At 39.7% G+C, this 16,715-nt stretch overlaps 1 protein-coding gene across 2 annotated transcripts in view; it reads left to right on the top strand.

Moving 5' to 3' along the window:
• The window catches only part of DMD (dystrophin), a 2,068,501-nt gene that overhangs the window by 1,742,956 nt on the left and 308,830 nt on the right, over positions 1–16,715 (top strand). For both annotated transcript variants that reach the window (XM_080795194.1, XM_080795193.1), the window contains exon 60: positions 11,898–12,044. In XM_080795194.1, the coding sequence (XP_080651320.1) occupies positions 11,898–12,044 (147 nt within the window). The remainder of the gene's footprint in view (positions 1–11,897; positions 12,045–16,715) is intronic.

Raw genomic sequence — 16,715 nt, 5'->3', positions numbered from 1 at the left:
CAAAGAGAGTGAGCAAGAGACACAAGTCATCCCTCATCTCAACCCCAACATTTATGAAGTAGATGTTGGGCAAAGTAGAGTAAGGTATCTGTGTCTTTGAAGAGATAGCCTCCTGTGCCAAGATTCACCAATTTAGCAGTGGAGCTCAGATTGGATTTCAGCCCCATTGGCCCTTTTGGGCTAACATTCTACAATTGTACATGGAACCCCTGGAATGGAGCTTGTTATCTTTGCTATATAAATATTCTTTTTTTTTACATGCCTTATCTAATACTTTTTTTAATTTAATTTTATTTTATTTTTAGTGTTCCAAAATTCATTGTTTATGCACCACACCCAATGCTCCATGCCATACATGTTCTTAACGTTTTTATTCAGCCTTGCCACAGTGCCCTCTGGAAGACTACGCCAAGGTGTATCACCATCAGCAGAACATATTTTCCTTAAATAGATTACTTCTCATTTTTTCCCACTCGCTCCGTTTCTCTGAAAACTCTCTGGTCGTCACCCAAAACTAGAATGTTGTGTTCTTGCTCAGAGGCTTAGAGGCATGTCAGAAATGAACACAGGCTCCAACATAACATAAATCAAGTAACAGATCTAAAGAATTCACTTATGGAAGCTGAAGGAAATAAGCTGGCTTTTTTTTTTAAGATTTTATTTATTTGACAGAGAGAGAGAGCACGCGCACAAGCAGAGGGAGTGGCAAAGATAGAGGGAGAAGCAGGCTCCCTGCTGAGCAGAGAGCCCGATGCAGGACTCAATCCCAGGACCCTGGGATCATGACCTGAGCTGAAGGCAGACGCCTAACTGACTAAGCCACCCAGGCGCCCCTAAGCTGGCTTATTTTATTTAGGAGTTCGCTGTCAGATTTTTATCGGAAACTGGTGATGAAGCAATTTGAGAATACCTGTTGATGTGAAGTATTAGTAATTAATGCAAAAAGGCTCGATTCTCTTAACTGTTTATTCTTTAGTAAAAATGTGTATTGAGGGATTATCATGTGCTGGATCCAGGCATACCCTGGTGAAAAAATTATATAGAATTGCCTTAATGAAGATTAGGGTCTTGGGGTGGGACAGATGATGAATTAACAAATACGCAAATGTATATGCACTTTGAAATTGCCATCTGGGCAAGGAAGAAAGGGGGCTAAGAGGGAGAAAAATAGGAAGAGCCCTCTTTAAACAGGGAAACCAGGGATGGGCTCATTTTCACAATTGCATTAAGTGAGCTCTGAGGTTCATGAATGAGAGCCAGCCATGCAGAGAGTACAGATATAAAACTCCAGGCTGAGGGAACAGCATACACAAAGGATCTAAGCCAAGAATAAATTTGGTGAGTTCTGGGAATATAGCACCTTGCAAGTTCTTGTCAAAAATGCCAGCTTTTCAAGTCCACCCTGGACCTGTGGAATCAAAAACACTGGAGGCAAGGGGTGCCTGGATGGCTCAGTCAGTGGAGCGTCCTACTCTCAGTTGCAGCTCAGGTCATGATCTTAGGGTCATGAGATCGAGCCCTGCATTGGACTCCAAACTCAGTACAGAGTCCGCTTCAGATTCTCTCTGCCTCTCTCTCTCTCTCTCTCTCTTTCTTCCCACCCCTCACCCCACGTGCTCCCGCTCTCTCTTTCTCTCTCGCTCTCTCAAACAAATAAGTAAAATAAACAAACAAACAAATAAAACACTGGGGACAGGAGCCTGCAGGCTCTGTGTTAACAAACGCTCCACAGTAATGATGAGGCATACTCTTAAGTGAGGACCACTGCCTTCCGGGGAGGTGTGAGCCATGTAGGGAAAGGTGAGAACAAGACAGGGGCAGTGGCAGTAGTAATTGTGGGCACAGACCATGAACATTTTAGATTGTCAGAAACGTTTGCAAATCCAAAAAACCTATTAACTATAAAACCTAAGCTGTCTAAAATAACTCCTGAATTTGAGTATCAATGTCCTTGTGGTTGATATTTTTAATGGCTTATGGATTATTACTTATTTTTAAATAAGTAAACAGATTTCATTAACTGACATTTTGCTTGATGTTTTGTCACATATAATTAAAATTTCTCAGATAGAAAATATTGGCATTTCTTCTGCTTCCTTAGCAGCCTAAAAACATGGCTTGCTTAAATGATTTATTTATACTCATTAGGGACCTTTTTGTTTTAATTGTGCATGTTTTGCATTGAGCCTCTGCAGAACAAGGGTGAACTACCTTCTTAGGTCTTTTAACTATGTCATGCAAAGGCTATGGAAAGCGGGAAATGGGTTGTTTGTTTGTTTGTTGTGGGTTTGTTTGTTTGCTTTTTTTTTCTGTGAAGAGAAAATAATTAGCAGTCACAGTTAAGATTACAGAAACAAGTTTCCAAGGAAATTAAAGTCACTTGTTCTTATAAGGAAAAACCTGTCCTTCATGATCAATTCTGTCTTGTTCCTCATTCCTAATTTATATCTGTGAAGGCAAAATGAACAACATGCATAAAAAAGGAGGTAGACATTATTAGTGCGGTAGAGCTGTAATTCAGCTCTTACTTTCAGAACCTTGAAGTTATGAGCTTCATAGTGAAGCCATGTCCAAAAAGATGAGGAATTATGATGGATGCAAATGAGAAGATGTTAAAAAAGAATTTATGCTTTTGTGTTCGGGTGTGCATTCTTTTTCGAGAAAAATGCAGAGAAACTAGAGATACTTTTTCATAAAAATGCGGGGATTCTTTATGGGAAAAACACAGCAGTTAATTGCTATTCTCTGCATGCCACAAATTTGAAAGTGTGGTGACTCTGAGGGAAATCCGTAGCTAAAATATAATTACTGATAATTGTTTGGGAAATAAAGTCCCCGAATTTCTTCATGCCTACAAACTTCATATTGTTTTCCTAAGGTCTGGGTGCTTTTTTTTTTTCTTGAACTTAACTTCCCTCTAAGTCATCCTAATTATGCTACATCTAGGTCATTAGTTCTGAGTCTGTTTCATTATTTATGTCCTTATTCTGTTTGCTGGTCAAAAGTGGTCATGCCCAACTATGAAAACGTGCAAAAATGGCCCCCAAAGCTGAACGCACAATGAAAAGAAACAGCATAATGTTTTGCCTTCAGGCTACCACAGTGAATGCTGATACTGGAAAGGAATGCAGCCGCATCTCTATTAAAAAAGAGTACATGTTTCAATGGCATAATTTATTGTCAAGAAAGTCTACCAGAGGCAAAAGTAATATGAAAGGCAGAGGGATGTCTCAGCTCCATACACTCCCTCAGCATTTGACAGAGATCAAGGAGTTAATCTTATGGAAAGGGTGGCTGTTCTCCATTTTGTTGGAGATCTAAGGGCTAGCCTCATAATGTTAGTAATGAGAATTCACCTCAGAAGCCTCTTGAAGAAAAACAAACAAACAAACAAAAAAAGGTGTCTGACCTCTGAAGTTCAAGGGTAAAGGAGATTGAGGAAGTGGATGAAGTTCATCTATGTAGTAGATGCTGTAGGCACCCCAGCCAGATGCCTTCACTAAACTGGTGCACTCATCCCCCAGCCACTGTGAGAGTTGGCTGCTAAAAGACTCCTCGTTGCGCCCTTTTCCAGAAAACCTCCCTGAGGCAAAAGGAAGCGACCTTGCCTGGGAAATTACACCACCTTTTTCCCCCTCAGACTGCCAGAAGACAGCTAGTGGCCAATAACCAATTGAGATTGCGGTAGAAAAGGACAACCCCTTTGTCTCAACATGGAACGGACTATGGTATATATTTGTGCTCCAGAGCTCCCCTTGGCATCAAGCTGATGTTGGGCTCCAGCTGAGACAACGTCCTTACCTAGCTTGTCCCCTCTGCTAGCTCCTCTCACTTAAGATCGTTCAGACTCTGCTTCTCCAAATTCCCAGCCTCAGTCAGTAGGTGGCTGAGACAAATGCTGAACCTCCACCCTGGGCACCACACCAGGCAATAACCCAACCAGAGTAAAGAGCCAAGAATTACAGTTAATAATGGACAACTCCAAGCCAGATGCATTTCATGAAAGGCTTTCCTATATCTTATCTTGTGTTTCTTTGTTATTCATCCAATGGCATTTGAGTAGCTCATGTCCCCCAGGCATTTTTGAACCTCCAGTCGGCCTCTGACCCTCTAGGCAAAGCAGCATATGGTCCTTGACTCTCTTGGCCCCATTGGCGGGCACTCATTCCCATCAAGATAATGTAGCCATCCAGAAATGCAGAAGCTGCAAAACACAGCTGGGCTGTACCTGCCCCCAGTTCATGGGTAACTGGGTCCTATGAGGACTTCCCTGCGCCTCCCGTAGGAGTTCTAATAGTGCTACTCAAGTCCTTTATTTGCAGGACATGACTTCCATTTCCTCCCCATCGCCTTCTCACTACTAACCCAGCATGAAAAATCCTGGGATTTTCCTAACATCTCCTCTTTGTAGACTGTTTTCCAGGGGATTTGGTTCTCAAACATTTGTTCAGTAAAGTTTCATTGTAGAGAGAAAGGCTACTAGTCACCACTTCATCTTTTAAGTAGTATTTGTGACATAAAAATTCTCCCCCCCAGCATATATAGCCTTAGAATGGACTTTCATCATCAGACTCGACTAATTTTGAATTTCTGGTACGTGACATGGGACTTTAATGAATGAGTAGGTTAAGATTTCAGGAAGAATGTTTAATATCCCTAAGAAGGGAAGTTTTTCAGATTATCAGTGGCCCCATTAATATATAAATAAAACACTTTATATGTATGGGCGTGTGATATGTATCATGACACACAGTTTATAAATAAACTCCTAGGTGGCGTCGCTAATTCACACATCCCAGAGCCTCCTCCCCTCTATGCCTGCTTGTGCAGCTGCTCCTACTGTGGCCTTTCTTGGGGTGTCCTGGACCTCCACCACTGACTCCCCTACTTGCTGTCCATCTACAAGCCTCCTCTTGCTTCACTTCCCTCCTAACCAGTTTAGATTCCATCATATGTTTTTCAGTGACATTCCAGCTAAAATTTAAACTCCCTTGTCCCTGATAAAGAGACACCTGACATGACCCCAAACCTGGATCCACTGCTTTCTGCATGCTTGCAAGGAACACAGTTGCAGAAGGAGAAAATAGGGTGGATGGGTTCAAGATTTCAAAAACAAAATGTCAGTCCTCGGCCTCCAATGGGCCCTCAACACCATCTGGCAACCTCGCTAGTTTCTGAGGTCAATTTCTGTCATGGTCTCTTGTCACACCTAATTCAAATGTTCCCACTTCCCCTGAATTAATGTTTTCATTCAACGAATACTTGTTGAACACCGATTTTATGCCAGTTCTATTGCTTCATACTTCATAGAGGAATCAGAGGCCCTCAAAGTACAAATCCCTTGACTTATTTTTTTCTAATCATTTAAATTGACCTTCTGTACCCAGTAGCATAGTCCCTTAACTATGAAGCCAAAGCTTCTCCCTCCAAAATGTTCTCTTGTTAATAGATAATTCCTTTTTTTAGTTGCAATGTCGTTGATGACTAAAATCTTAAATCTATATTGGAACAAATCTTTAACTTCGTAAGGATAAGCAACGACCTGAGAGCCAATTTAATTTCATAAAAAGAAGAAAAACTTGACATATGAGAATTATATATCCTTCTAAATCAGTACTTTTATATCTATAATCAGACAGCATTTAATGAAGTGAAAATGCTGCCAGCATGAAATTAGTCATAATAAAATTAGACTTGGTTTGCTCTTTCATGGAGAATATATTCCAGATGTTTAAGTGATTCAAAGAAAACCCACAGTATAATGGCTCCATTCAATGTTTTCTCACTCACTGCTTCTAAACTAGAATAAAATCTAATGAAATTCTGGTCATATTTAAATAACACGGGATATTGTTCAGATGTAATGGTACTTTTTTGACATTTCATGTTCAGAGTTCAATAATGTAAACATATATTTATATGAGTAATATTAAGAGCTCTAATATCAAAAAGATAATCAAACACAATGGGACATCCATTTAAATGACACAAGACCTGTATTGAGTCTTTACATAGCATGGCATCTTGTGATTTGGTGTTTAGGGAGTCATATTTCTTACTCAGTACACTTCTAGGCTTTGGTATTCTACAACAGCAATGAGCCATCCCCACGGGGTACGGAAGTGCCACAGGAACCTAGGTCAGATGCCAAAGTAGAGGCTGACTCAGACACTGTCCTACCTCCTTTTTCTCTTCCTCTCTTCTACCTCCAGTTATCTTCTTTCCTTTGTTCTCATGGGCTTAGTGCCCTCCTGATGATTCCTAGCTGGCTAAAGATCTTCATTCTGCTGGGTCCTACTGTGATATCCCTCCAGGGTGAAACTTCCCACCAAATGATCACTTTACCAACTGACCTTCTCCCTGCCCACATCAAAGCTTCCTTTGATCCTAACAGAAATGTAATCCAGATTAAACTAAACATATGCCTTTTGCCCCCCCTCATTAATGATAATACTAGTAGTGGTAGTGGTGGTTGTCATGGAGTGGTAGTAAAATTTATCATAGATTTCCTCTGTTCCAGCTCAGAACCTAGAGTTCAATAGTTAATTGAAAAAGTCAGTTCAATCAGGGAATCATAAAAAAGTGTGTCTTAAACATTTTATTCGATCTTAAAATAGTCAACCAGGATTTTAATGTTGTGTGAAGGTTTCTTCTTTAAGTGTAGATTCACTGATTAGACTTCTCCATAAATCACACTGATGATGAAGACTTTGTGATTTCCAGTTCCAGTTTCTTTCATGTAGACAGAGCACATCAGGAAGCATGAAAGGCATTCTGAATACAGAACCCTTCTAAATTTTTCAGATTATTTTCCTAATCTTTTACAGTTGCCTTTTCTACACCCAGCTGAACAATATTTATTTCTCTTGTTCTTTTTAAAGCACCTTTCTAAAGGGTTTAAGCTGGTTTTCATAGAAATAATAGCTTATTTTCTCTTAGACTTAAATTTCTTTAGTTTGTGAAATCTTTAATTAAATTATGTAATTGCAGTACTAACTAGCAAAATCTGGTTCGAGACCATACACACAACTGAGAACTCAACTAATGAGAGCTGAAGACCGTGCACCCTAGCAGATAACTCTAACATTGTATTTAGAGGCTGTAGGAAGCCCCAGTCACTGTGTTTCACAGAAGCATGAAGACTGGCTAATCTGCTGAGTCTTAAGTAGAGACCAGTTAAGAGAACGTCTACAGTAATTGTTAGATGGGGGGAAAAAAAAATTAAAAAACAGAAGCCACCAGATCCCATGATGACAGGGGCAGGGTGGGTAGGAGAGTGAGTGTTCTGATTAATGATATGTACTGGACCCTAATTTTTAATCACCTGCATCCTCAAAAACACCAATGGAGGATTAAAATCTGTGTCTAGGAATGGGGGTGGGGGTGGGGGAGGAAGTGAAAATCCAAATATTCTAATAAAAGGCATTTGAACATGTGCATGATGTAGTTCAAAGGGAGCTGAAATCTGCACATGACTGAGCCGGATACTCAGTGGCTGAGAGGCACACTGGTGAAGACAGATGATTAGCAGACAGTGTTAACCTGCACCTTTGTCAGACTTGGACTAGCTGCATGCCACCTCTGAAATGCTTTCCCATTTCCAGTTCCCACTCATATGATCTTTATTTATAGTTCCCAGAAACAGATGTTATCATCCAGAAGAGAATGCCTCCATTTGTAATTATTGCCCTTGTCCGGGTTTCTCCATTGACATTTAAGAAATCTGTTTTCTAGGGGTGCCTGGGTAGCTCAGTCCGTTAAGTCACCAACTCTTGATTTCGGCTCAGGTCATGCTCTCGGGGGTCATGGGACATAGGACTCCATGCTCAGCAGGGAGTCAGCTTCAGGATCCCTACCCCCCACCGCACACATATGCACTTGCACACACACACACACACATGCTCTCTCTCTCAATCAAACAAATGAATCTTTAAAATAAATCTGTTCTCGGGCACCTGAGTGGCTCAGTCAGTTAAGCGTCTGACTTTGGCTCAGGTCATGGTCCGAGGGTGCTGGGATCGAGCCCTGCATCAAGCTCCATGCTCACAGGAAGCCTGCTTCTCCCTCTCCCACTCCCCTAGCTTGTGTTCCCACCCTCGCTGTCTCTCTCTCTGTGTCAAACAAATAAAATATTTAAATAATAAAATAAGATAAATCTGTTTTCTAACCTTTTATTACACAAAACAAAGTGATTATGGGTCATTTCCTTTTAGAGATACAAATTTACATTGATGGATTTTACCTCCATCCATGGGATTCTTTTAATCTCTGTATTTATTCATAAGGCAATGGAATCCCTGTAAAAACTTTCTCAGACTGATTCCTATAGCATTCCATTGACATGAAGTTGAATAAAGAAGAATACATCAGATAGGATTTTTTTGCATGTCTATGGTCAGACAGAAAGATTTCTTCTGTTTTCTTTTATTTTTATTTTTTATTGATACATAATTCACAAACGATAAAATTCACCCTTCAGGGGCATCCAGCTGGCTCAGTTGGTGGAGCCTGTGATGCTTGACTTCAGGGTCATGAGATTGAGCCCCACGTTGGGTGTCCAGTTTACTTAATAAAAAAAAAATTGGGGGGGCGCCTGGGTGGCTCAGTGGGTTAGGCCTCTGCCTTCGGCTCAGGTCATGATCTCAGGGTCCTGGGATAGAGCCCTGCATCAGGCTCTCTACTCAGTGGGGAGCCTGCTTCCTCCTCTCTCTCTGCCTGTCTCTCTGCCTACTTGTGATCTCTGTCTATCAAATAAATAAATAAAATCTTTTAAATAAATAAATAAATAAAATTTAAACTCACTCTTTTGAAGTGAGCAATTCAGTAATGTTTTGTATATTCACGAGGTTGTGCTACCATCACCACTGTCTCATTCCAGAACACTTTCATCGCTCCCAAAAGACACCCATGATTCTTTAGTATAATATTCTTAATGCCCATTTTTAAAAAACATTAAGTTCTATAGAGTGATTATCACAATATCTTATATTGCCTAAGAACTATATAAGAGTCTTATATTCCATACAATACCACATTTTAGTGGTGAGATATATTAAGGTTGATTTGACAGGACAATGCCATTCTTATTTAGAATGTACATACTGGCTCCTTCTCTTTACCATTGTATTGCCTGTAAGGTGACTGTTACTGTATATTGTCTCTGTTTCTTTCTGATCTACTACTTTTAGGGTCTCTCTTTGCTTAGAGGACCCCTTTCAATATTTCCTGTAGAGCTGGTTTGGTGTTTGCAAATTCTTTCAGCTTTTGTTTGTCCTGGAAGTTCTTTATCTCTGCTTCTATTTTCAATGATAGCCTAGCCGGATATAGTATTCTTGGCTGCATGTTTTTCTCGTTTAGTGCTCTGAATATATCATGCCAGTTCTTTCTGGCCTGCCAGGTTTCTGTGGATAGGTCCACTGCTAATCTGATGTTTTTACCCTTGTATGTTACAGACTTCTTTTCCCGGGCTGCTTTCAGGATTTTCTCTTTGTCGCTAAGACTTGTAAATTTTACTATCAGGTGACGAGGTGTGGACCTATTTTTATTGATTTTGAGGGGCGTTCTTAGCATCTCCTGGATTTTGATGTTTGTTCCCTTTGCCATATTAGGGAAATTCTCTCCAATAATTCTCTCCAATATACCTTCTGCTCCCGTCTCTCTTTCTTCTTCTTCTGGAATCCCAATTATTCTAATGTTGTGTCATCTTATGGTGTCGCTTATCTCTCGAATTCTCTCCTCGTGGTCCAGTATTTGTTTGTCTCTCTTTTGCTCAGCTTCTTTATTCTCGGTCATTTGGTCTTCTATGTCACTAATTCTTTCTTCTGCCTCATTTATCCTAGCAGTGAGAGCTTCCATTTTTGATTGCACCTCATTAATAGCTTTTTTGATTTCAACTTGGTTAGATTTTAGTTCTTTTATTTCTCCAGAAAGGGCTTTTATCTCTCCGGAGAGGGTTTCTCTAATATCTTCTATGCCTTTTTCGAGCCCGGCTAGAACCTTGAGAATCGTCATTCTAAACTCTAGATCTGTCATATTACCAATGTCCATATTGATTAGGTCCCCAGCCTTCGGTACTGCCTCTTGTTCTTTTTTTTGTGGTGAGTTTTTCCGCCTTGTCATTTTGTCCAGATAAGATTTGCTTTCTCCTCCTCTAGAATTCCGCTGTTCTTGGTGAGTGAAGTTGGTCTTGGCTGGGTTTCTTGTTGATCTTCTGGGGGAGGGGCCTGTTGTAGTGATTCTCAAGTGTCTTTGCCGCAGGCAGAATTGCACCGCCCTTGCCAGGGGCCGGGCTAAGTAATCCGCTCGGCTTTGCTTTCGGGAGCGTAGAGTTCCGAAGGATGGGAATGAAGATGGCTCCTTCTCTTTAGAGTGGGAGGGAATTGGAGGGTTATAGATGAAGTCAGTGTAAACAGTGGTTTTATCAACATAGTGAACCAGAGAAATAACATCTACCCAGATCAAGCAAGTCAAAGTAGCATATATACCCGAGTAAGTGATGTTGTCCTTGTGCATAGACATTACATTACACAAACTGTTCTCCTAAGTGAGGGAATTTGTCCCTTAGAAATTGCTCATTGGAACATTTGGACATCATGCATCATGTTAAAGATCCATAAATGTCATCTTAATAGGGTAGATATGATGCATGGTAATATCCTTCCCATATCTGCATAGGGTTCTTCTACTCACTGGATTGTCATGATGCATTGCATCAGAGAATCCCATTCTAGTGCTTCAGAGACAGCAGAGAAGCCCCTTGGGAGCTCTCCTAAGTCATTGCTACAAGGACTAAAATACCAGGAGACCAGTCATTCCTAGGGCTTGACAAAATACCTTATTCTCTAAATGAATCTATTTATTATGCAGTTGGTACAAAGTGTGAATATAATATCTCATGATTGAGTATATATTTTTATTATTTAAAAAAAGGGTCCATCTCTGGTTGCATGATGAGTAGAATTTAGAATCTAGCAGTGTATTTTTTTGATACTTTGCGAATTCAGAATTACTTTGGAAAGTTATAGTATAATAGCTAAGAATATGTACTCTGGAGACAAGCAACCCTGGTTATGTATCCCAGGTTCCTCCATTTTGACCCATTGAAATTTTGGCAAGATCTCTCTCTCTGTCAAATAAATAAATAAAATCTTAAAAAAGAAAAAAAGAACATTGTGGGTGCCTGGGTGGCTCAGTCGGTTAAGCGTCTGCCTTTGGCTCAGGTCATCATCCCAGGGTCCTGGGATCAAGCCTGGAGTTGGGCTCCCTGCTCATGGACTGTCTCCTGCTTCCTCTGCCACTCCCCCCACTTGTGCTTGCTCTCTCTCTCTCTTGCTCTCTCTCTCAAAAACAAATAATCTTTTATATATATATATATATATTTTTAATTTATTTGACAGACAGAGATCACAAGTAGGCAGAGAGGCAGGCAGAGAGAGAGAGAGGAGAAAGCATACTCCCTGCCGAGCAGAGAGCCCGATGCGGGGCTCGATCCCAGGACCCTGGGATCATGACCTGAGCCGAAGGCAGAGGCCCTAACCCACTGAGCCACCCAGGCTCCCCAATAAACAATCTTTTTAAAAAGTTGTTTTAAGTTGTTTTCTCACATGTAAAATGAGAATTCTCCAACTATACCTCATAGGATTACTTTGTAGGAATAAAATTATCATTATGTGGACAGAGCTTATCACAGGATTAGGCACCTAAGAAATGCTCTATAAATATTAGTTATTATTATTATTCACCCATTCGCAAATGTTCATAGTTGCAACGGCACTGTAATAGAGCAAATGTCACTAACTGCACCCTAAACAGAACAAGATATCTTGTAGTTCCCATGTGTCTGTTTCTTTGCTTTAAATATTCTCATTTTCCAACTTGCCCTTGACTATTTCACATAGGCGCTTCGAGGAGAAATTACACCTCTGAAAGAGAATGTCAGCTACGTCAATGACCTTGCTCGCCAACTCACTACGTTGGGCATTCAGCTGTCACCATATAACCTCAACATCCTGGAAGACCTGAACACCAGATGGAAGCTTCTGCAGGTAGGCACATTATGAGCATTGCAGTTCCTTGATACAACAAGAGGATATATGGCTAAATCTTGTTGGTAAGGTACAAGAAAACTAGTTTCTTTGTGTGATGTTCTGGATAATGTTTTGAGAATGTAGGGTATTTTATACTATTTAGTAATTTCCTACAGAAATGTTTTCAGACCTACTAGTAATAATTTTTTTAAACAGCTTAAAGTTAGACTTTCCTATATCTTGCAATAAATATGGGAAATAGTGTGTAATCATGACAGAAGGACTTATTTACTATCATACAATTACTTTGTACTGTTATTGCTTGGATTCTTTAAACATCTTTATCTTTGGAATCCTAATTCAAACAACAGTCAATGATAAGACATATTCTAAAATCTTTTTTAAAAGGACATTGTGGGGGCATTTGGGTGGCTCAGTGGGTTAGGCCTCTGCCTTTGGCTCAGATAATGATCTCAGGATCCTGGGATCAAGTCCTGCATCAGGCTCTCTGCTCAGTAGGGAGCCTGCTTCCCCCTCTCTCTCTGCCTGCCTCTCTGCCTGCTTGTGATCTCTCTCTCTGTCAAATAAATAAATAAAATCTTAAAAAAGAAAAAAAGAACATTGTGGGTGCCTGGGTGGCTCAGTCGGTTAAGTGTCTGCCTTTGGCTCAGGTCATCATCCCAGGGTCCTGGGATCAAGCCCGGAGCTGGGCTCCCTGCTCCATGGACTGTTTCCTGCTTCCTCTGCCACTCCCCCCACTTGTGCGCTCGCTCTCCCTCTCTCTCTCTCTCTCTCTCTCTCTCTCTCTCTCAAAAATAAATAATCTTTTTAAAAAAATATAAAGAGAACATCCTATCACAAACCTATATATGAAGGTTTTTCATAGGTTTGCTTAATAAATATAGGACCAGAAGCATGCTCAAGGTCACACTTACTAGCTGTGGGACCTTGGGCAAGTTATTTAAGCTTTCTGTGCTTCGGTCTCTCATCTGAAGAAAATGTGGATATTAAATGTTTCTAAAATACCAGTCTATTATTAGGACAAGTAAGTCAAAAGATGTGGGAAGTGCTTAGAACAGTATAGTTACATAGTAAATGCTGTATAAATTCTAGCTCTTGGTGTTATTGCAGTTATAATGATTATTATTATTATAGCATACAAGTTTTGGCATCAAACTTACTGAGTGACCTTGAAGCCACTTGTCCTCTCTGATTGTCAGTTCTCTCGTCTCTAACATATTTGCTGTAATAGTAAACAAATTAACTCATGTAGAGTTGTTAGTACAGTACCTGGCTCATAATAAGAACTCAGAAAATGTAGTGTGTGTCTCTGTGTTCCCCACATGAGGGACACTGTGTAAAATACCCCAAAACCCTCAAACTGATTTTATTATAGAATTAGAGAATTGTTTTGTCTCCCTCTCCAGTTTCATAGGGTGCAGACAGTATGCTTCTGAGAACAGAGAGGAAACTGAGTTTAAAAATATTTGTTTTCAGTGTTTTAATAGGAAAAAAATGATAAAGCAGATAACTTTTCATATTGACAGTCCATTTAGTGGTGTGATTGAAAGTCCTGTTGAAGAATTGCTAGATCTTTCATAAAAACAAGTTCCAAATTCAAGACCTCTTGAGATCTTCTATAATGTAATTCTTGTTGTGATGGATAGTTTTGAAATATTTGTATGATAGACTGTTATAAGGGACATTGGCTAAAGCAAGGCAATATAGTTAAGCAATTACATGCCTTTCTATGTCTATTAGTTTCATAGTGGCTAAGTACTATTAAAACCTTATCAACTTCATCCTTAGTATGTTTTTCACTTTAAGCATAAATAAGGAAAGTAATAAATGTCCAGGGAAAAGCAGTGGACACATTTGTTCTCTTCAAGCACTCTTGAACTGTATCTTAAAATTTCTTTTGAAGAACCAAATGCTGAGTGCCTGGGTAACTCAGTCGGTTAAGCGTCTGTCTTTGGCTCAAGTCATGATCCCAGGGTCCTGACATTGAGCCCTGCATCAGGCTCCCTGCTCAGCGGAGAGTTTGCTTCTTTCTCTGCCTCTTCTGCTCCCCCTGCTTATGCTCTCTCTCTCCCTCTCTGTCAAATAAATAAATAAAATCTTTTTAAAAAAAAAAAGAGCCAAATGCTGCATTTGCCTTCAGAATGTGGTGTGAGATCTATGATCATGGCACCTAAGGTTACAGATGAGATCAAAAGATTATGACTGATAAGGAAAGGGTTTTTTTTAAAGATTTTATTTATTTGTTTGAGAGAGAGAGAAAGAGAGTATGGGGGTGGGAGGATCAGAGGGAGAAGCAGACTCCCTGCTGAGCAGGGAGCCTGATGCAGAACTTGATCCCAGGACCCCATGATCATGACCTGAGCCAAAGGCAGTCGCTTAACGGACAGAGCCACCCAGGTGCCCTGATAAGGGAAGTTTTTAAAGATCAGTACTAAGTGAGCCATTATAGTAGCACTCTTTATTTAGATGTAAAGTATGAGAAAATATTAATAGCCTAAGTTTTGCTCATTCCTTAAAATGAATAAGGACTTGGTTATAAATATAGGGAAGTACATTAAAGGAGTTGATGTAGTAAAAAAAAGGACTGGAGTGAATAGCATTAGCCCTGACTTCAAACTGAAGCTCATTCTTTGACCATGTTATCTTGAAAAAGCCTTTATCCTCCCTCAGCTTTAATTCCCTCATTTATAAAATGAGGCAATCCATTTGGTCTCAGGTCATATCCAGCTCAATCCTATGATTCTATTTCTGGATATCTGGGGAGGAGATATGCATATGACAAAATTTAGTTTAGAATCAATACAGTGACTTTCTCTATTCATGTTATAGACGTGGCTCATGGGGAATTGTGTTTTTCCTTCTTTCATTTTAACTTTTAAACCCCTCATCTCAAGCCCACATATGCACAGCTTTCTCATACTAAACAGCTCGATGAGTTCATGGTACATGCTCTTGTTGTGGCAAATTTCACATGTTGCTATTTTTGGACATGACCTTAAGGATATGCTTGAAAAGTGTTTTCAGCAGAAAGCTGATAAATCCAAGGTTTGGGGTTGCACATAATTGAGTCAAGTGGATTCCATTTTTTTTCTTTGACCATAACTGTAACCAACCTGCTATATTATAAATGGGAGTCCTTGTTCAGAAAGTGAACAAAGCTAAGGAATGAGGTTCACATCAAATAACTTCATCCCCATTACTGGCAGAGCAAGTCATATGCCCTGTTAACAACATTTTACAGTTAGAAGAATGTATCTGACCAAAGAATTACCTACCATCTGTGGAGGGAAGCTGGAGCCCATCATCATTATGACATTCTATTTCTAGAAAAAATAAAAAATGTAGTTGTTTACAATGCTATGTCAGTTATGACATCATGATAAAAAAAATTAGTACAAATTCATCTCTGCTTCTTTGTCTACTGAGACAGAGAAAAATTAAGAAATAGAGAGTTGGAGTAGTGGGAAGGCACATATAAACCTCAGAAAACCTCTTAAATTTGGGCAAAATAGTGTAATAGAAGAAAGAGAGTTACACAGTACCAGGCTCTATCTACTTGATACCAGAATATCCTGGGTTTAATTAGACAACCCATTAATTTTTATTTTAAAAGAAAGCCATACTGTTTTTTTTTTAGCTGTGTGTAATATCAGTCAAAATGATAGAAACAGATAAACTATGTATATATGACATCAACAGCAGAGTAAGACACAGTCATGATTTATCTATATATCAAAATAGTGTATAGAGAGCTCTGAATTTATTTGGAATGCACAAATAGAAGTTTAGAGACATTGGTTTCCCTGTTTGAAACTCTGTCGGAATAAAATCCTATTTTCTGCCTCAGAGTGGACTCACTGGTTGAAATGTTTGTCCTAGACCATGTGACAATGTGTTTCAGGCATAGGAAACCATCATTCCTTGTAGTGAGGAGGAGTTTTCATGTACATTCCCTCATTTAATCTTCATAACATAATGATGATGCCTTACAATTATGTATTATCACTATTCCCTTTTACATGTAAGGAGACTGAGACTTAGACACAGAAACTGACACAGTCCCAGTCACAAGCTTGTGTTAGTCAACGTGTGAATCCTTTCTTCTGAACCGTGACCACCAACCCCCCACCTCCGCCCCTTCTGTTTCCTCTTATCAAAGTCCTGTTTAGTTTGGACTTCACAGAGTCATACTTGAAAGCTAGTTAGGGCATCATGGGTATGAAATACTTCACTCTTTCCCTGCTTCTCCCCTTTTTTGAATAATTCTCAGGGATATTAACTTTGAAATCTCCCTTTTACAAACCAATGGATTAATGAGCCCAGCTCAGTGTACCCCTTAAAATCCCACCGGTAGTTTCAAATATAAGACGTTAAAGCATTACATTCTTCATTGTCTTTAGAATTCAGCAACCATCTTAAAATCAACCTAAGGGTTCTTTAAAGAATTAGTTCTGAAAGCAGAACCGATGATAATATTTGACCCAATAGAAATGAGTATCAAAACCAAACGAGAAGAAAATTAAACTGATGATAAATTTTTCTAATGTTGAAGCAACGGGTATATGTATAGTGACATAATCATGCTCTTTACTCACCAAGCACCAGTACCATAGGGGATATTCTACTCCAGGGAAGTCCCGCTAGGGGATGTTCTACCCGTTTCTCTGC

The sequence above is a fragment of the Martes martes genome (genome assembly GCF_963455335.1).
Source record: "Martes martes genome assembly, chromosome: X".
Classification (NCBI taxonomy): domain Eukaryota; kingdom Metazoa; phylum Chordata; class Mammalia; order Carnivora; family Mustelidae; genus Martes; species Martes martes.
Note: the sequence above shows the minus strand (reverse complement) of the source record. Positions and strands in the feature narration are given on the sequence as shown.